The 22851-nt window shown below is 32.4% G+C and overlaps 1 protein-coding gene across 1 annotated transcript; it reads right to left on the bottom strand.

Annotated features, from left to right (window-relative positions):
- Positions 1-509: 509 nt before the first annotated feature.
- Positions 510-17337, bottom strand: LOC134262521 (multiple epidermal growth factor-like domains protein 10; the record flags this gene model as incomplete). The annotated part of the gene is made up of 7 exons (XM_062744921.1): positions 510-661; positions 1033-1173; positions 1401-1538; positions 2386-2523; positions 10632-10886; positions 11521-11754; positions 17313-17337. Coding segments are annotated over 7 exons (1083 nt in total), but the record flags the coding sequence as incomplete, so codon positions are not given.
- Positions 17338-22851: the final 5514 nt, after the last annotated feature.

Genomic DNA, 22851 nt, shown 5'->3' on the forward strand with positions numbered 1-22851 from the left:
GAAAAGGTAATAATTCTGTCAAAAATCAATGCAAAGTTGACCTGTAGCTCATCAAGATGTATTTATGTACCAAAGATTAAGTAAAAATTAATATCTGAAAAAGGTTTTAAAAAGTGTTGGAAAACAAAGTGGGATAGACTGACAGACAATCAGAGGTACAGAAAGACGGTCGGACCACAGGGACATCTTATCCACTCTGTTCTTTACTTCACATATAAAAATGTGAAGTAGAGAACAGAGTGGATAAGATGCCCCTGTGGTCGGACGGACATGCTCAGATCTAGAGGAAACCTAGAGTCCCCCCCCCCCCCTGGTTTCACCGGAAAGGACTAAAAAATATTGCATGTACACATCTGTTCATCAGGATGTCAAACTCATATATGATAAGGTATTCACAACCGTAAATTGTGTTGTGTCATCAACATTAAGAAATATCTGATGCATTTTTTTTTAAATTTCATAAAAAAAATATTGTAGAATGATAAAGTCGTTTTTCTCATGTGAATGAGTCATATTTTGCTACCTTGTGTACAAGTGTTTCCATGGTAACCTTTATCGCAGCCATTCAAGCATGTCCCATTAATGTGATGACATTGTTCTTTATCAAGACAAGACCCGCATGACTGAGCACAGTTTAGTCCGAATGTTCCTCCGTCGCATTCTAAAGAGATGAACAGTTTGTTTTCAGACTAATTTTTAGGCTTATATGTTTGTTAATTTGCAAATATTGTTCCTTCTTTTGTGAAATTTAGATGTCTAATATTTTTTGGTATAGTGCATCATTGTTTAACTTTCAGAATTTACGATAAAAGGTACAAAAATGCTTATAAAAATCACAAAAATAAGTAATTTTGGTTAAAAAGGTTTTTGTAAAACAGGGGAACCAATATACTAGTTTCTACGTATCTTAAGTACAAGTATAAAATCATATTGTGCATTTATAATTGCATTTCAATGATTTTGATTTTTCGTTTTTCTGTAAAATACTATCATTTTTCTACATATTTGTAATATATATAACAGATTTATTACTCTTGTCACATTTTATATCCTTCCACCCTGCCTGACAACCATTTTGACATTGCCCTGTTTTCCTGTTACATCTTTTCGGCTCTCCACAGTTGATGTCACACATGTCTAGGCAGTTATATCCATACCGCCCTTCAGGACATACTAAGACAAAAATAAAGAGAGTCCTCAAAAAGAGTATTGAAGTATATGTAATATTGCTAAGCAAGGTTCAATAGTTCTTCTTAGTGTCTTTCCCCCTTTATATGATCATCAGTTGGCCGAATACTAATTTTTTAAAAAAGATGAATTACTTTGAAAAGTACACGTAAGGTGATGGAGATGAAAAAGACAATATACTAATTTTTACTCTAGATTATTAATTAATTAACCTTGTGTACAATTGTTTCCATAGTAACCTCTTTCGCAGCCATTAAAGCATGACCCGTTAATGTGATGACATTGTTTATTTCCGAAGCAAAACCCGCATGACTGAGCACAGTTTTGTCCGAATTTACCACCGTCACAAACTATAAATAGAATATGAAATTAATATACATCATATTACTTTTATATAAATTCTTTTGATAAAAAAAAATGAAAAAAAAAATGTGTTAGTCCTACAATAGATATTTATTGATTTTTTTTTTTTGTCCTTTAAAAGGATGTTGGTACTGCATGATAAATCTGTATTAACCAAATCTGTACTAAATAACAAAGACGAAAAGAAACTAAAATACATCATGAATATTTAATTTGCTATATTGTCCTGAACGGATAAACGAAAAATCTGTGAATATTTGAATGGAAAGATTATGGCCTAAAAAATATGAAAATCTTCATACATTCATAGACCTAAAGATACGATGGATTGAAATTGCAAACATGTCAATTGATTGTTTCGACAACAATATTCAATTATTTATATAAATGAGATATCTAAGTCAGTATCCTACATCATTATAAAAAAATGTTCCTTCCTGAAATATGCTCTTCACATATGTAATAAATAGGCCAATACTCTGTGATATACTTAAACCTAATTATGAAGGAGAATGCAACTAATTAAGTAATACGTGTGAGTTTAAATGTATTGCTGAATCGGTGAAAAAGATAATTCTTTGTCGTAACAGACATAGTTATATTATGCATTTACCTTCACACTGCATAAAAACCTAATAATTAGCGAGTTATAATCATCACAAAAAAAAAAAAACAACAAAAAAACGATTTAAGGACTTTTTTAAAAGCACAAATCATTAACTATGTTTTTTCTCTCTATCTCGCTCTCCTTTTCTCTCTCTCTCTCTCTCTCTCTCTCTCTCTCTCTCTCTCTTTCACCAAACAATTTTTCAGGAGTGGCTTGTAGTTACGTACATTGATCACATCGTGAACCTTTCTGTCCAGCAATACATCCAAAACAAGTCCCGTCCTCAATGTTACAGCGTTCTTCATGACAAGTCTGCGGACACGGAAATGTACAATTCTCTCCGTATATATCTAAGGAACGACATCCTGTAGTGAATATTAAAATACTTTAAATGACCATATTCAATATATTTTTGTTTTAGCTCTACAGACCCTGAGGCGTGCTACTATCCCAAAAAAGCGTGTGACTTTCGTGCGCTTTCCGTTTCGTTCAAACCGTGTAGCGTTTCGTGTAAACCGTGCAGCATTTCGTGCAAACCGTGTAGCGTTTCGTGTAAACCATGTAGCGTTTCGTGTAAGCTCCAAAGCGTTTCGTGCAAACCGTGTAGCGAGCGTGCGAAAAGCGTGTGAGAAACGTGCGACTTTCGTTTAAGAACCGTGTGAGAAACGTGTGACTTTCGTGCAAGAATCGTGTAAGATTCATTCGGAAGTCATTTTATTTTAAATATGGCTATCGATCGGTCAGGATGTCAAATTGTATTAGTATTTTATTATTGAATTAATTATGCTTGTGATATTTTAGGAGTAAAACCAAAAAAAAAAGGAATAACAAAATGAAATTACACGGTAATGTATAATTTATATTTGTTTCTTTCTTTTCCTTCTATAGAAAATGTGTTCAAATTAATCAACTATGTACAAAAATTTTAAGGTCATTGAATTCAATATACTTTCAACTCGATCATGGCTTCTTAAATATTTTTTTTCTCAAATAAAGATATTGGTATAATTTTTTTTTATTTAAAGCAAAAATAGTTCAGGACTCCGGCCTTGTCTTTACATGTAAAGTACGTGAAAGAAAGTTTTGAAACGAAGTGTCATTTTAATACATCTTAATACATAAAACTTGTTATACCCGCACTTTCGAAAGAAAGTTCGGGTATATTGTTGTTACTCATGTCCGTCCGTCCGTCCGTCCGTCCGTCCGTCTGTCACACTTTTCTTCCCTGAACTCCTCCTACATTTTTTACACTAGCTTAATCATCCTTTGGGAGATGGTTGGGGGTGTCATGTAGATGTGCAGTAAGGTTTCGGAATTTTGATTTTGCCCCGGGGGATCAAATGGGGGTCGAAAAATGACGTTTTTTTATACAAAAAGCCCCTTCTTCCCTGAACTCCTCCTACATTTTTCACAGTAGCTTAATCATCCTTTGGGAGATGGTTGGGGGTGTCATGTAGATGTGCAGTAAGGTTTCGGAATTTTAATTTTGCCCCGGGGGATCAAATGGGGGTCGAAAAATGACGTTTTTTATACAAAAAGCCCCTTCTTCACTGAACTCCTCCTACATTTTTCACAGTAGCTTAATCATCCTTTGGGAGATGGTTTGGGGTGTCATGTAGATGTGCAGTAAGGTTTCGGAATTTCGATTTTGCCCCGGGGGATCAAATGGGGGTCGAAAAATGACGTTTTTTATACAAAAAGCCCCTTCTTCCCTGAACTCCTCCTACATTTTTCACAGTAGCTTAATCATCCTTTGGGAGATGGTTGGGGGTGTCATGTAGATGTGCAGTAAGGTTTCGGAATTTTAATTTTGCCCCGGGGGATCAAATGGGGGTCGAAAAATGACGTTTTTTATACAAAAAGCCCCTTCTTCCCTGAACTCCTCCTACATTTTTCACAGTAGCTTAATCATCCTTTGGGAGATGGTTTGGGGTGTCATGTAGATGTGCAGTAAGGTTTCGGAATTTCGATTTTGCCCCGGGGGATCAAATGGGGGTCGAAAAATGACGTTTTTTATACAAAAAGCCCCTTCTTCCCTGAACTCCTCCTACATTTTTCACAGTAGCTTAATCATCCTTTGGGAGATGGTTGGGGGTGTCATGTAGATGTGCAGTAAGGTTTCGGAATTTTGATTTTGCCCCGGGGGATCAAATGGGGGTCGAAAAATGACGTTTTTTATACAAAAAGCCCCTTCTTCCTTGAACTCCTTCTACAATTTACTCAGCAGCCTAATCATCTTTTGAGAGATGGCTGGTGGTGTCATGTAGATGTGCAGTAAGGTTTCAGAATTTCGATTTTGACCCGGGGTTCAAATGGGGGTCGAAAAATGACGTTTTTTATATAAAAAGCCCCTTCTTCCCTGAACTCCTCCTACATTTTTCACAGTAGCTTAATCATCCTTTGGGAGATGGTTGGGGGTGTCATGTAGATGTGCAGTAAGGTTTCGGAATTTTGATTTTGCCCAGGGGGGTCAAATGGGGGTCGAAAAATGACGTTTTTCATACAAAGAGCCCTGTTTTCCCTGAACTCCTCTTACATTTTACTCAGCAGCCTAATCATCTTTTGGGAGATGGTTGGTGGTGTCAGGTAGATGTGCAGTAAGGTTTCGGAATTTTGATGTTGCCCCGGGGGGTCAAATGGGGGTTGAAAAATAATGTTTTTCAAACAAAGAGCCCTGTTTTCCCTGAACTCCTCTTACATTTTACTCAGCAGCTTAATCATCTTTTGGGAGATGGTTGGTGGGGTCATGTAGATATGCAGTAAGGTTTTGGAATTTAGATTTTGCCCCGGGGGGTCAAATGTGGGTCGGAAAATGATGCTTTTTGTGCAAAAAGCCCTGTCTTACTTGAAGTCTTCCTTAATGTTACTCAGAAGCCTAATAATCTTTTAGGAGGGTTAAATATTTTGAAAATTATGTAAAACATCAACGTCAAGGGGTAACAAGATGTGTTTGTGAAATACTATGCGCCCGGCATCAACAAAGTACAAAAAGCTATATTTTTTGCATATAGGTCACAGTCAAGGCCATTGACCTTGGTGTTGTTTGTAAGAACTTAATTAGTGGGGTATGCATACTAAATATGAAGTTGTTATCTCCTATGGTTCAAAAGTTATGGCAAAAAGTAGAAAAAGCTATTTTTAGCATATAGGTCACTGTTAAGGTCACAAGGTCATTGACCTTCATGTCATTTGAAGGAACTTTATCAGTGCAGTATTCGAACCAAATATGAAGTCTCTATTACCTATGGTTCAAAGGTTATGGCAAAAAGTGGAAAAAGTTATTTTTAGTATAAAGGTCACAGTCAAGGTCACATGATCATTGACCTTGGTGTTGTTTGAAAGAACCTATTTAGTGAAGTATGCATACCAAATATGAAGTCCCTATCTCCTATGGTTCAAAAGTTATGACCAACACTTGAAAAACCTATTTTTAGCATATAAGTCGCAGTCAAGGTCACAAGGTCATTGACCTTGATGTCATTTGAAACAACTTTGTTAGAGGAGTATGCATACCAAATATGAAGTCTCTATCTCTTACGGTTCAAAAGTATTGGCCAAGGTTAAACTTGACAACAGACAAACAGACAAACAGATAAACAGACAAACAGACAGGACAAAAACAATATACACCCCTAAAAAATTGGGGCGCATAAAAAAAAACATTGCATGCTGGGAAACACCTTGAATTCTTATGAGTAATTTATGTACATGTCAAATGTGAGAGTCATATCTCATCTCAATCAAAAGTTATAAGCAAATGCAACATTTTTGAAAAGTAGGTTAGGCTTGATCGCTTCAAGGTCAAGGTCACAGTGTAAAAATATTTGGAAAGGTCTTTATCACAGGTAATAATAAACATGCATTATGATATGAATGCCCTAACTTTTCTCTTTCAAAATGATGAATTTATAACAACTTAATTTTTTTGCAAGTTGGTCAAACTTCTAGGTCACATGTAAAAAAAAAACATGCCATTCTCACAGGTAAATATACTAATAATAATTTTAATATGAATGTCTCTTCTCATTCTGTAGATATGACCGTGATAACCAAGATTAAATTTTTTGAGACAGATGGACTGAGTCTGACATACAAATGTACATATTTCTATATGAATTGGGTAAAATTCGCCCAGTGGTTCTAGAGAAGTTAAAAATGTAAAAAGTTTTCAGACAAACAGATGGACAACACGTCACGACAGACATTATATGCTAAGGAAACAAAAAAAGCTCAAATGAGTGTTTTGAAAGGGTTACAATATGGTTGGAGTTAATTTGAAAAGCTGTTTTTTTTCCTGCAGAGATATGCATGACCAACATATTTATGTTTTATATTTTCTTTAGTAATTTGTTTGTTTGTTGTGAATACATCTTCCCTCATATGGAGACACCACCAAATAATAATGTAGATAAGATGTGTTTGTGAAACACTGATGTCCCAGTATGGAAGCCTATGGCGAAGGTTGAAGTTCCTCAAATATATGTCAAACTCAAAGGTCAAGGGTTCAAATTGTTAGTGTCAGAAGAAAGTCTATGTTAAATAAAGAAATCTCTAGTAATTCCTTTTCAAAAGTTAATTGCCAAGGTTAATTTTTTTTTTAAGGGGTTCAAACTCTAGGGTCAAGGTCAAACATATTTCCTGTTGACAGTTCAAAATGAATACAATATGTCATGATAAGTATGAAAGCCCTAGCACCTACTGATCAAAAATTAGGCAGAGTTTAAAGTTTGGTATTTTTCTTGTAAAAATGTGTATCCCATGTCAAGCGATCAGAGGTAAAAATTAATGGTACCCAAATAAAAGGTCTTATTAAATTGTCACAAGAAATAAACCTATAAAATGTGGAAGCTATATGTATAGCCCATCCCACTTAAAACTTATGGGCAAGCTAGCTAGGATTTAATTTTTGCAGACTTATAGACAGACATACTATAAACACAAGAAACAAAATATGTACATGTATAATAATTAGTCAAATGGAAAAAAAATATACTATTAAACTGGAATCACAAAATAGATTGTTATTTCAGGGACAGGAAGTGGGTAGGAAGATTGGAATCCCCCCGCCCTCCCTCCCCCCCCCCCCATCTTGCATTTGCTTTGTTATTTAAACAAGACTATATACTGTAGCAAGTAAAAAATGACTCTTGACATCCTCTCCCTATAAACTTAGAAAACATTGACCTCCCTATCATTGTTTTTTTATTTGTTTATTTGTTTTCATTTTTTTTCTCCTGCTTGTCACGAAATTCTGGGCTGGAATTTTTTGACTTAGATGTGAACCCCCCTCCCTACTCCCTAAAAAAATTCTGGATCCGCACCAGTATTGGCAGTAACTGAATGTCACATCGACAATGGGAGATAACTTCACAATATGAAATTCGTCTAGTGTGGCATGGGATGATCTTTGACCCTTTTTAAACTTTAACCTAATCATTGACTTCTACTTACCGACTCCCTGTGTCTCGTAAACTTCATGAAATATAAATCCAATTATAACACAAAATGAATTAATCCAATGCACACCAGACTGCAACCATGTGCCATTTTGGCGAACTTTCGTCGATTCCGTCACCTTATCAGATGAAGTGGGAATCGGCCGAGGTGTGCCAAATGGTGTTTAATCTATAAATATCATAATGGGTAACGCAACGTGATGTAATGTAGAAATTTACATGTTCACATGTATAGTACAAGAACAAATTTTAAATTAATTCATTACAAACGATATTAAATTTTAACAAACCTTTTCCATCTAGCCTATTCCAAAAAGTATGTGCTGTGTGATTGTGGCGTCGAGGGGGGGGGGGGGGGGGTGGTAAATTTAAAAAGGTCCTATTATGAGCAAAACATATATAATTTCAGACGCGGATCCAGAATTTTTTTCCGGTGGGGGGGGGGGGGGAGGTCCACCTCAGTCAAAAAAAATCCTATCCCAGAAATTGACAATCAAAAAAAAACCTAAAGTAAATCTCACCCAAACGTCAAAAACCTATATCGTGGAGGTGGGTAAGGGGTAGTGGTGACTTCTATTGCCGCAAATGTTTAACTTTTCATACCTATTTTACACATATTCGTGTTTACCAGGGGGGGAGGGGATCTGCATTTTCAAAGGGGGGTCCATTGTAACTTTTTCCTTGTTTTAGTGTATACATTTTTTAACCTTGTAAATTCCAAGGGGGGGGGGGCTGACCCCCCCCCCCCCTGACAGATCCGTGCATGAATTTACATCATTAATAAAATTCAGACTTGTATATAATGAATTAAGCATGTATAAAATAAATATAAGAGGTTCTGAGTTATAGGTCACAGGGTCTGAGAATTTCATAATCAATTTGATTAATACATGTAAATTATAGAATTATTTTGACTATTTCCTTTGAAAGCCGCCCAATATGTAGGAGCGTGTATTTAGAGGCAAACACCTTAGTGCGGGTATTACTGTCTCATGACAGCATCTAGTTGCTCATTATTTTTTAATTTAAAAATCTATTTAAAAATAAATGGATTTTATAATTTTAATTCACATGTACTGACGACCACATGTTTGGAAACGGGGGGGGGGGTTAAATTAAATTACTAGTACATTCTTTCATTTTTTTGTTATAACTTTCAATCTAATGTAAGTATTAAATAAATGCTTCATTTTCTATTCTTTTTTAAATCTTTGTTAAATATGTGCGCAGATACACCCCTTAAAAATGTTTGGAATCTTCTTTTCGCCTTTCAACTGTGATCAAGGTCATTTACAACAGCGATCACGGGCTACGAGTGCATGGCAACTGAAAACCTGTTTTGTTATACGAGTTCACGGCTTAATGACACCTGAAAATTACGACTGGATTTTATTGTTTTTGAAATAAAATGGTTCTATAAATATTTAATGGGTACAACTTATAAATCAGCTGATTTCATCTTTTATTTACAAATCCGAATTTCTAGCTGTAAACAGTAAAATAAACAGAACTGATTTGGTAGTCTTTTCATGAATATCATGTAAGAAAAGCTGAGGCGTAAATCATGAATAATTGTAAATTATTTGTTTTATAAATCACGTATACATTTTATTTCATCTATTTGAGTTCTCTTGTAATATACCTGAATGCCGGTGTAAAGATCGATCTACATTGTATGTATTGTATTGTGTAGTCAAATGCCGCGACTATTATATAATTAATGTTCACATATATACATACGTTAAGTCAGGTTTTGAAATGAAGGATTTTACAGCATGATGGGTATTCTGATGTTATTTGATAAGCTTCATGTAAAAAGAGAAAGAGAATAAAAACAGATTAAGACATCAGATTTAACCCACCCCTCTCTTTACCGGTTTCCCTCCTATAGATAATGCTTACGTAGGTTAAAAAAAATCTTTAAAAATGTTTCAATAATCGTCAGGAAAGTATATAGGCAAATTTTATTACTAAATCAAAATCTAGAAAAATAATCTCAAACACAATATAATCAATATCATTTACAATCAATGAGTTTATATTCCTGCAGTAAGAAATCGAATTTGTGTTTAATTTATTAAAATATACTGGTAAAATTATTACATCAAAATGAATGACTAATATATAAAAATGTATTTTATTAAACAGTCATTCATGATATCGGCATTTCGTTTTTAAAAAGCTGGATAAATAAATAAATAAATACGAAATGACAATTATTTATTAATTAATTATAACTGTCAGAGTATTAAATATTTCTATCGGTTTATGTTATACTAGTGTACTGATATTTAATTTAAACAGGTGCTAAATGTGGCTTTGTGAAAGATTTCCATTTAATTGATGATCAAACCGTAATAATGCCCGAGATATTCCGAGTAGAAAATCCAATCCGAGGCCAAAACGTGCGAGAATCGTGTACATAGCGTGTGAGAAACGTGTACAAAGCGTTTCGTGCAGCCTTTTGTGTAAACCGTGCAGCCTTTTGTACAAAGCGTTTCGTGTAAACCGTGTAGTGTTTCGTGCAAACCGTGTAGCGTTTCGTGTAAACCGTGAAGCGTTTCGTGCAAACCGTGTAGCGTTCGTGTACCGTTCGTGCAGCGAGCGTGTGGGGTAGTAGCACGTCTCAGGGTCTGTATGTTGTTTAGAGCCAAAACTGGGGGATAAAAACACATAACAAGTTAAATAATTATATCCAAACATAAATCATGGGGGATCCTATATTTATTTGAAATACCGGTAAACTATTTCCTGTCAAGCGTATTTGCAAAAAAAAAATTCAAATTAAACTTTATATAGATCTAGAATCACTCAATGAATCAATCAGAGATCTCTTGGTAAGATTAGATAACAACTGAAGAAGTTAGATTCAGCTTTTTTCTTCATTGTATTGGTTGACAATGGTTTTCCATGGGGTGTCAATTTCAACTGCTACCTTCCAAAGCAGGCGCCAATTATATGATATATCATAACGTATTTATTGTACTGAATAAGCTAGGTATTTCATATTTCATTACCATAAACCTCGACTTCACAGAGTTCATTGTATGCGTATGGAGAATATCCTTCAGGGTAGGTAACTCCTTGGATTCTCTCATTGTAATAGATGACGTACCTTCCATGCTTTATACATTCTAATGTGATATTACTCGGTATCGTTTCTCTGGTGTAGTGTGTGTCTTTAAAACATAGATAGCCGTCATCTTTCTTGGTGGTGTTCGATATGTAAACCGAAAAACCAAGGAAGCGGGAAGTGTAGCCATTGGATATATCTAGTGAAATTTATTAAATAAATATAAATGTGTGATGCTTTTTCATTATTATTTTTTTATAAACACTTAATGATATAAGTATATATTTGTGTTAATAATATTAAATATAATTTATTTCAAACATCGGACGAAATAATATTTACAAATATTTTCGTACAACGTCTTGCCAGTTTGCAATGATCACATTTCAGCAACATGCTCTAAAATAGTTTATATTTATCTTTTAAAAAGACATGCCAAAATAATTAGCAAACGTTTCTTTTGTGTCTTTTCCCCAATTTGTTTTTGGAGGGGGGAGGGGGTACTAAAAAAAACTTTTTACCCTAAGAACCTTTAATGCTATGGAATATCTTTGTCATTGCATAGTTATTACGAGTGAATTATCTTATCTTGTCTTTTGAAAGTTATTATATTTTATACGCGAAAAAATCTACAACATGAATAAATTATGTTACAAAATAATACCCACCGTAAACAAATATTTTACAGTGGAAATTACACCACCTTACCAATCCCTGGTCAATTAAAATTCTTATTTAAAATAATAAAGAAAAAGCAATATTTTTACCAACGAGCATTGTAAACTTTAAATAGAATATGAACTTAGTTAAATTGATGATTTTGAGTACGATACCCCACTGCAAATTGTCCGTCCTGTAGTAGATTGTAATATGGTGAATGCTGACAATCCCAGATAGATCCACCCACCAGGTAGCAGTTTGTTTTTGCCTTCCCGATATTACACATTGCCCTCCATTAAGAGACCTGTCCGAAAACCTCCCGTCCACTGCATTTGAAGACTTGATCAAACTGTGATAGGCGCTATAAGGATGATCTTGCCATGTTGATTTACGTAAAGCAAGACGCTCTATAAATAAAAATGAAACGAACTTTTTTTAATCACTGAAAGATTCTCTAAGAGAGAAAAAAAATCTCAGAAATGGCACATATATACCAAATTAAACGTGTCAAAAATTATTTTTTTATTAATTATAAATTTACTAAAATATGTAAAACTATTCAGTATTTCTTTTTTTTATCATTTTCATATACAGTTGCACCGCGGTATTTATCCAAACGCTATTTATCCTGAAGCATCACCTTCCGAACAAAATGTTTAGGTACATGTACTATTTTATTGAAACATGACTTTACGGAAAAAATACTTTAACCGAACGGGATTTTTCCAAACACAATTTTTTTTTTCAAATGTGAAGATAATCTTATTTTTTCTCTATACATTAACTTTTCATTGAAGACAAAATTTCGTTATATCCCTGCCAAATGGTCATTTTTTGTCCAATTTTATATTTTTATCGGTACTTATAGGAACTTGGACACAGATTTGAAGTTATTATTTTCTCTATTATATGACGACTTATATATTTTAATAGCAATTCACACAAAAATTAATTAAAAATCTGATTTCATATAAAAGATATTAATATTTCAAATTTTCGGCGGGTTTGATTGACACATCCTTGCACTTTTACAAATTAATTTTATTCTTATTCCTTAGGAAAAGTGGCAATCTCGCTGTATATAAATGAAAAATATTAATACTATAATCAAGAAAATTCAGAGTAGACATGTTCGAAGGCAAAACAAACACACAATATATTGTCAGTCCGTGCAGTTGTGGTAAGCAGACTGTGACGATTTAGAACGCACCCGGTGAATTCTAAACATAAACAAAAACAGAACTCGTGCCCTGTTTACAAAAACTGTGTACATAACACGAGTGTGCTCGATTTGCTAAACCATGTACACAACTCTTTGTTCGGAATGAAGATACATGTGAAGGAGTTTTGCTTTCTAACATCGCTACTCTGAATAAAATTGTTTTTCTGGATAAAAGTTTTAATATTTCTCATTAATACACACAAGATTGCCACTTTTCCTAAGGATTTAGAATAAGGTTAAAATTTGTGAAAGTGCAAGCATGTGTCAATCAAATCCGCCGAAAAATTTGAAGTTTTAATAACTTTTAAATGAAATAAGATTTTAAATTAATTTTTGTGTGAAATGCTTTTAAAATATATTAGTCGTAATATTATAGAGAAAATTTTGACTTCAAATCTGTGTCCAAGTACCTTTAAACCATAAAGTGTGTAGTTATCTTTCTTTAAACAATCATTTCATATTTTAATTTATAGTAAAAATAAATAAATAAATAAATAAAAATTAATAGTTCATCAATAAACATCAGTTCTAAAATTCAAGATCAGGGTTGACTATAAAATTCATTGTGAGTACAATGTATGTGAAGTAAAAGTTAACGCACTTACGACGTTTCCATCCTCACAATTTAATAGTTCAAAGTACAAAATCTGCATTTATTTTCATTGGATAAATTTTATATTTTTAATTCTTGCCAAAAAAATGTAAGTCACAATATCATTTAAAATACGCAACTTAAATAAACAAAAATATATGTCAGATTTAAAGAAATTGCAGATTTTTTGTAAACAGTATCATTAAAAATGTCTTTTAAAAATGGTTAAAATGCATAATTCTGATGCAGAATGTTCCTAAATGCTTCCCTGTTTTAGATTATTTTGAATTGTGAATATCCGGGAAACTATTTTACATTAGAAGAACAATAAAGCAAATGCCTGAATGAAGAGGCCTAAGAAGGAGTTACTGCCCTTGTCAACATTTTTTTAAAGATTGAATAATTGATTAAATAAAGAAAATTTACATTTTAAAAATTCTTTTACTTAATAATATTTACCATTACACCTATTGTAAAGTATTCTTCCAAAAGAATTTTTTTATTAGGTACGAGTTTAAACTAACTAAAAACCTATGACGTCATAGGGAGGGTGTAATTACCTTGAATTACAGTATTTAAAAATTAAAAATGCTGATCAGATAAAACGATTGTTTTTATCAATTACAACAATTTCTTCTCATACCAGTGATTTGACAAAATGTTTTTTTTAATGAAATACGGTATGTGTTCTTTAAAAAAAAAAAACGGGCTTATTTTAACGGCTTTGGCGCTGGCAACAATGCACTAATTAATGAATATCGCTAAGAATTAAATCATTTACATAATAATTCCATTACACTGAAGGGACATAATTATGTAGCGCTAATTTATGTTACGCCTTAACTCCACACCCAGTGATTACGCTAAATTTTGAGTACACCAGATTATTTACGCGTACAGTTTATCTAGAAAAATAAATTAGCGTCACCTTTGGCACACATTTGTTTATGCCAATATGTCGACATAACTATTTACAAATACATGGTATCATTGTGATAATAATATTGATGTTTTTCAATTCTTCATGTCTTCATTCTATTAACATCAATATGAAAAAAGGTGGCAAATCTAATGAAAAGTTAGTTGAGTTAAAGTGCAAAGACTGAATACCATCGATTAAGACAAAACAAAAAGGAACATGCTAATTCTAGTTGGCAAAGGAAAGCAAAAACGTCTCCACACATGTGTTAATCAGTCTCCACATTTGTTTTAATATTTTTTACATTGTCTTACTTTTCTTATCTTATCAATAAAATTTTTATTTTAATATAAATATGCATGTATTTCTTGGAACAAATTTGAATTAATATATTTTTTTTCCAACTGACTTAGGAGGCGCAGGAATTCTTATAAAAGACACATCTATCAGAGTCAGATTCAGATTTGACGGTACATATGCACAATCTTGCATGTGTGAAGTTATAAATAATTGTTGTAAGAAATTCGGGAAAAGCGTATTAAAATTCGGGAAAAGCCTATTGAAGAAGAAGGGTATGATCTGTTAAATTGTCCCCATTAAAGAAGATATTTCACATCATTTTAATTAATAAGAAAGAGTATAAATAATTCAAAAATGTACAGTGTATTTTCCCTCAAAGAAATAAATCATCAATTTCTCTTTGAATTGAATTAATTTACTGACAAAGTAAGTGTAATGAATATTTTGTGACCAGATTAAATAATGACAGCTTCCTCCTTTCTCCCAGTCTTTCAGTTATAAAAGCATGTAAACTAGTCATATGAGAATAATGTAAAATAATGAGATTCATTGCAGCCTTCATACGCTAGGACAGAGACTTAAAAACAATACAGGATCAGCCAAAAAAATATATATTACAAGAAAAAAAAACCCAGATTTAACTATAAAACTGAATTACTGAGTATTCTTTATTTTCGGGATATATAACCAGTATAAAATATCACTATACTCAGATTTAAAAAGCTGGAAGGAAATAAAGATATTTTTCCTTCACGCCTCTTCAAAAGTTGTAATTGAGACTGTGTGACTATGACTATGCCTACGATCTCATTGCTGATGTTTCCCAATTCCCTTTTTAAAAACATTTTTAAGTCTTTAATGTTAAACTAAAGCAAATACATTGTACAGGATCTTTCTCTGAATCCCAAGTGAAGTGAAGATTTTTTAGGAATCTTTGGAAAATAATTCAATAACATTATTTTCTCATTTCTTTCTCGGAAATGTTTAAATACTTATATCCATATAACTTAAATTATTTTTAGATTTCGACATTGCTACGCTAGCTGATAAGGTTAAGTGTAAAGACCTTTACACTTCCACAGCTTCCACTTGTACGTTATTTAAATACACAATAGATTATTTCTGTTCATCTAAATTTTTCCTTTCAATGTCTATCTTAGTATTTTTTTCCTTAAAGTTTTCCTTGTCAAGAGTTTTAAATATTATCAATTTTAAATGCCAGCCTACGGTATCAGTATGTTAGCATGTAAGTATTCGAAGAATACCGCAAGGAATTGAAATGACCAAACTAAACTTGCCTATTACAAAAATGTGATTTGTTATAACAAATTCGATAATTATTTATATCGAATTCATCAATATATTTTGATTTGTGCAAAATTGGCTTCCAAAAAATGGTCATATTTAGTTCAATTTAAATACTTAAGTCACATACATTGAATGGAGGAGTAATATTGTTTTTAATAGATTTCAAAAAAAAAAAATAAATAAATAAAATAATAAAAAAAAATAAGTAGATAAATTCAGTGAAAAGGGATTTGTCTTTGATTAATCCTTGATTTTTACTGTTAATTTACAGTAACAATTTTTGGTTCGTGTTTGTTGAAACATCATAATATGAAATATAAATAAACAATTCTGTATTTTTGTAACTACCTTGGATTTAAGGATGTGGCAGGAATACAAATCTCAGATAGCAGAATTTCTTTGACCGTGCAACGATTTTTTTTTTTAAACAATATTTTATTCACAGATGTTGTCGTGAATAGGATTGGGCAGCAGGCGCAGCCTATTTTAGCCCTCTCCCTACATTTAGGTCAAGGTACAAAACAAATAGTGATATTAAAAGAATGTACAAAAGAAGAAAAAAAAAACACAAACAAAATTAAACAAAGTAACAGAGAAAAAAAACAGAAAAAGTCATATGTAGAAAATTAAACAAAAGAGAAAAATAGAATGAACAAAATAACAAAAAGGGAAAATTACAGGGGGAGACAAAATACAAAGTAGTACCGGTTTGGGAGTACTTCTAACAAATAAAAATTATATCTATATATAGATATGACAGTGTTTATATAAAACGTTTTGTTGCTGCTATAAATGTATGTACAGCTTCAAATATTTGTATATTAATGTCAACGATTTTTTTAATGTATAAATCATGTTAAACATTTTTTTTATATTTTAGATTAGAAAAAAAAGAACATTTATGCCAATCAATTACTAATAAATTATATCCAGTCAGAGTCCCAGCTTGTTTTGCGAAAGGTTGGGATAAATACGTAGCCACCTAAGAACAAAAGCATCTAAAGTTTCTGACAAAAAATGTGGGAGGTAGGTGGGCGGGATCTAAATCGTCCTTGCAGTGAACAGCCCAATCAAGGAATGCCACAAACGATTCAGACCCGTGGAAAAAACCCGGGGCGACACATATTCAAATACCAATTAAAAGCATGCATTTCGAGGTATGCATAATGATGCAGAGTGAACTGCGGCTGACACCTATAATTTACTAGCACTGAGCCATGTTCCATTTCCGGTAATAGATTACGCGTAAACTCCTGATGCTTGAGTTGAATAACAATATGACAAATACACAATAAAATACTTATATCTAAACTTGTCGTCATAAACTATGCTATTTTCCCATATATTAAATTTGCCAACCATATACAAATGAATTATATCCAGCCATAGTCCGAGCTTGTTTTGCGAAAATTAGACACAATACTCATATTGTGTGAAAAGGTCATTTATTCACGAAAGCACATTTCTCATAATATTGAATATTATATAATAGGCATTTACAAAAATACATATGATATGATTGAATAAATGACATAGATTTGCAAAGGTGGGGATAAATATGTTGCCATCCATGACCTCTGAAAGAGGGTGGGGGTATTATTGAAATGAAAAGAAATTATCTTACCATAGGCATTTGCTATATTTCCAATCAATATTAAGGATAAATAACACAAACAAACTTTTTTCAGAAATCAGCATTATTTCTCATAGATTTACATTTACATTGGTAACCTGAATAATGTTTACCAAGTAGAGTGGGAGGATTTTATAAGATTTTGTCATAAAGTTAAAAAATTGTGCAAAATTTTGTATGGAATTATATAGAAGGCAAAATAAAATCTCAAATCTAAGCACCAAGGAAAACCTACGATTTCTTTATATTTCAGGGATTTATTATTTATGTCATTACAAATCAAAATCAGTCAAAAAATATATATCAACCCGCGCATCCATTTTTTGTCTGTGGTAAGTACCCTTAATTTGCTAAGAAAATAAAACAACATAACTCAGCTGTTCATGTAATGTGATGCGGAATAACATAAAAACGGGAAGCAAAATGAAGACATTTATAGCATTTTCTTTAATGAATGATGCAAGTTAAAAATACAGTGTTATTTCCGAATTTATGTGAGACCTCACGTTTTCAATGTACTTTCATAAGAAAAGAAAAAACACAGAAAACAAAAAGAAAAAAAGAAACGGAAAAAAACTAAAGAAAGGTACATTTCATTATTTAAAGTAGTAATCAAGTTTTTGATTGTAAACATTTTAGAATTTTTTCCCCCATTTTTTTTTTCTTCCTTTTATTTCATTTATTAGATTTTCCTATTATTTCCCCCTCATGAAAAGGACCACACGACGGGTGTGACCAGTTCGACAGGGGATGCTCATTCCTCTTCGGCACCTGATCCGGCATCTGATGTTTGGAGGTCCGTGTTTGCTCTGCTCCTATTTTGGATTGTTTTATGGACTTTTGATCTTGAATACTGTTCGTTATCTCCTAATGTTTCATTTGTTTATTAGACAAGGGATATTCAATATATTCTAGTTGGATATTCATTTAGAATTGATTTCACTAGTCGGACTGATTTTTTTTAAATCTCACTATTTGTATTCAGTCCTGAGTGAAAATTAAAGAAAATCTTACCTCACAAGTGATATAAATTCCTTAATCAACTAAAAAAATGGATTTTCCATCATTTATGATTTCTTTTGCGGCTATCTTTTTGTTATACGATTACGTATAACCTCAATCATAGTTCAATGATTGAGACTTTATCGCTGAACGATTGTATGAGGTTAAAAATATACTGGTGACTTTTGCCACTTGACCTAAAAGAGTTATATCTCAGGTATGCTATTTATTCCGCTTCAGAGAATTCTTCCAGTATGCATTTATATTTCAATGCACATTCACTTTCCTAAGGAAAAAAAATATTACATTTGCCAGCAGGGGACAGTTATTGCTATGGGTAACACTCTCAGAAACCTTATGAACAATGTCTATATATATCCTATAAAGGACTACGTAGTATATAATTAAGGTATTCTTTGTGAATTGAAGTAAAAGAAAACAAGAGTTTTAAAGAACGTCTAGAATTTCCTTTTATTCTGTGTTTATTACAATTGTTGAATACCCGGTATAACCTATATAATCAAAGCCCTGAAAATATCCTGAAAATATCAATAAAAAATAAGGTTTTACCTCCCCACACAATGGTACAATGTACAAAAACTGCATTAATTTTCATTTAATATAGTTTGAATTTACCAATTATTGCAAAAAAAAAAAAACCTATAGGTTGTTACATTATTTAAGATAGGAGACATTTATTAAGAGAAGTATGTGACTACATAAAAAAAATTCAAACATTTTTTTATAACAGTTTTTAAACAAATCATGTTAAAACTAGTTCAATAGCATAATTCTTATGCTGAAAGCTTCGAAATATCTGCTAATTATGGGATACTTTTTTAAATATTGAATAATTGATTAAATAAAGAAAATATATATTTTAAAAAATTCTTTTATATAACATTTATCATTTCACCAATTGAAAATTATTTTTTCAAAAAGATATTGTTCTATTGGAAATTAAATTAACAAAAGTTTTTTTTTAAATCAATAACTTCATGGGAGGATGAATATACCTTAAAAATTTCTAGAAAACAAGCATATTACTATTATAATATTATTCATGAATTAGTTACGATTTACTTAACTATAAAAAAAATGATAAACAAGATTTGTTTGTGAAACACTGTACACCCGGTGGCAACAAAGTTCGAAAAAGTTTTCTTTTTAAGGATAAAGGTCATTGACATTGGTGCAATTTGAAAAAAAAACTTAATTAGTCGACTAAGCATACCAAATTTGATACCTCTATATTTTGTATCTCCTATGGTTGGACACAGTCAAGGTTACAAGGTCATTTTAAAGAACTTAAACATTGGAATAAGCATACCAAATATGAAGTCTCTATCTCTCACGGTTCGAAAGTTATGGGAAAGGTTAAAAAACGTTGACAATCGTTGACAACAGACAGATAAACAGATAAAAATAACGCACCTCTGTACATTCATTGTCCCTCTTGTGAAATATTTTTAAGCCAAACCTCCTGCTACATGCAGAAAATGTAAATCTATTTTTTTCTTTTGATATTTGTAATAAATGATCTATAAAACACAACTAGAAAAAAGATCTTGAAGCAGTCTAAAAAATTATTCTATGCTTTATTGTATTTAATCACTGTTTATTTATAGGATAAAGTTTCAAATAAGAAAACGATGTTCAGGAATATAACTTGATGAAAAAAAACAAAACAAAAAACAAATCATATACCACCAAAAAGATGAAAGAATTTTGTTGTATTCCAGTGACCTGAATATATCTATATCACAATATAGATACTGTATGTTTGCAAGTAGCACTTAAGCAGTGATTTCTACATTTTTTTTTTATTTTCCTATCTACCCCCAATATCACCTATCCCCTTTAGTTAATCATTCATAGAAAGACTAAATGGAATTAAACCCGAGTTGTCTGCTTGTTAATCCAACATTTCCTTCAAATTTCAATGATAGTACAGTAGTTTCGTTCAGCCAATCGCTCGGCTGCCTCTACTCCTTCCCCCTCTCTGTTTCAAATTTAGAGATGAGAATTTCTATATTTTTGAGTGATCAATTTTCCCCAAAAAGGAATATATTCTATTATTACATTTTTACCCGTGAAATACTGTAATTTATTCATTGAATAAAAATGATATCCTGTCACAGTGTGATAAGATATCAAAATGATATCCTAACACAGTTTGACGAATATCAGAAGTGCGGGAAAACTCTCGATTTTCCTTCCCATAACGAAGATTGTTGTGAAAAAATCTCCCTTGACCTACTATAAGATAGATGGAAATACATATTAAATAATTCTGACAGCGAATAAAACTCTCTAAATTTACCAAAAATATGTTGATAAATCCATTTTTACAGTGTTTTCACCTCACTTAGCTAATGACGTCTCAACTGCTCAACTATGACGTCATGTAGCATATAACTGTATTACAAAAAGACAGAGGCAAGGGAAAAATCAAAGATTTTCTTTAAAAATATAATAAACAGAAAATTCAATGTTTTGTAGTTGAATATGGAATTTATTTCACTAGTGAGACAGGATTTTGTGATATTTTCAAAATATCAACAATCCTGTCCCACTCGTGAAATAAATTCCATATTCAACTACAAAACATTGAATATCCTCTATTTATCTTTAAGTAGAGCTGTTATAAGCTCTGTAAATATCCCCAAAAATTTTGAAAAGACTATTTTTATCTCCTTTAGAAGCAAAGCTGCGTAAAGAAATATTTAAAAAAAAAAAAAAAAAAAAAAAAAAAAACTGAAAAGTACTCTTAGAAATAAACTTAGTTCGTCACGTGATCAATTCTTGTGAAGTCCAAAGGGTTAACTTTTTAACTTTGATGTATTTTTACTTATATTTACGTTTAAGACGAATATATTCCGAGTAAAACTGCATTTATTACACGTTATGCTGTGACACACTATGACTTAGGGGGCCTTGAAGTTCTTTGGTTTGAAAGTTCTTGTCGCTCCAACATTTGAATATTTACAATGATGTTCAGCAGTTCAGTTCAGGAATGCTGTGTTTATAATCGAAGAACAACGATCCCTACTGAGAAAATTCGTACTATTTTATGGGTTTTAAATATATTTGAATTCAAAAGCGGTGACATTCACAATTTTAGTTATCATAACTTCAATGGAATTTCATGTTAAAAAGGTTTTCCGATTTTAGTCTGTAATTACAGTATTTCAAATATTCTTCAAACCAAAGGAAGATCAATTGAAGATCTGTTGAATGAAAATATCTATATGAGTTCGTTATTTTTTCATCAAGTTTTACTTGGGAGTTACGAAAACAGACAGATATATATGTAAACAAGATATCACCTCGCCAAGCGATTTGGTCCCGCTATGACCTCTGACCCCCAAAAATGTACACACAGAATTGAACATAGATTCTCTTCAATAGGTTCATCTAAGAAAGATATAATGCAAATGTAAATATACAAAAATGATCAAATTTTTAAACCAAGAGGTAAGAAACATTTCTTTGTCAAATGAAAGTCAGCAGCTTAAGATATCATATCTTAAGATTTATTTGTTGACCCTCCAGCCATCTAAAATTTGTAACTGGTACATATATATTATTATAACAGTAACTTGATCCGAAGGGTCGTATCACGTCGAGTTGACAGGCGCGGATCATCAGATCTAAAGAGACGCGAAGCGTTGAGTTTGATCTGATCATCCGCGCCTGTCAACGAGACGTGATACGGCTCTTCGGATCAAGTTACTGTTATAATGATAAATTCATTATATACCCCCTTATAACTAGCTAATTATAAATATAGCCGAATAAAACTTTGGAGATCAATTGTATAATATTTATCCATAAAACAAAGCATAATAACAAGGGACTTTTTAACGCGCAAGAAAAATAACGTCATGTTTTTGCGTACTATGTCATCAGTTTCAGAGAGTGGTGATATGGATTCAGAAAACCACAGTGTGGTGATCCGGAAAGTCGGATCAAACTCTGTAAAATTAACAGTAACAAAAACAACGAAATTGATGGGTATATAATAAATTTAGCGTTTCAACGTTCAAGAAAGAGCCTGTACACATTTAAACGTCGTGTTCTATTATCTCCAAGAAGTCTCTATTGCGTATGTTGAGCGGTTCTCTGGTACCTTCTGCGATATATTTATAATTCAGGAAATTGTCCATCTCCCGGTGTAACGTAAAATATTGACCCCAGTTGAAAATTGAACCAGGGGTATTTTTTCTCCGTTGAAAATTGAGACCGAAAGTCGTTGAATTTATACCCGGGGTCATTTTTCAACAGCTTGATATTTTTTTCATCCCCAATGACTTCAACAAGTTGAAAATAGACCCTGTTGAATATTAACCCCACCTCAGAGTTTGAACATTTTTAGCTCACCTCGACGAAGTCCATGAAGTCGAGATGAGCTTATGCTATACCCCTGGCGTCGGCGTTAGCGTTAGCGTCGGCGTCCCGGTTAAAGTTTTAGGAGCAGGTCCATTCCCAAGTAACTATAAGCCCTACCAAGACCAAACTTGCATGG

The sequence above is a fragment of the Saccostrea cucullata genome, unplaced genomic scaffold (assembly GCF_032062105.1).
Source record: "Saccostrea cucullata isolate Sc308-1 unplaced genomic scaffold, CSIRO_AGI_Scuc_v1 ctg1063, whole genome shotgun sequence".
Taxonomy (NCBI): Eukaryota; Metazoa; Mollusca; class Bivalvia; order Ostreida; family Ostreidae; genus Saccostrea; species Saccostrea cuccullata.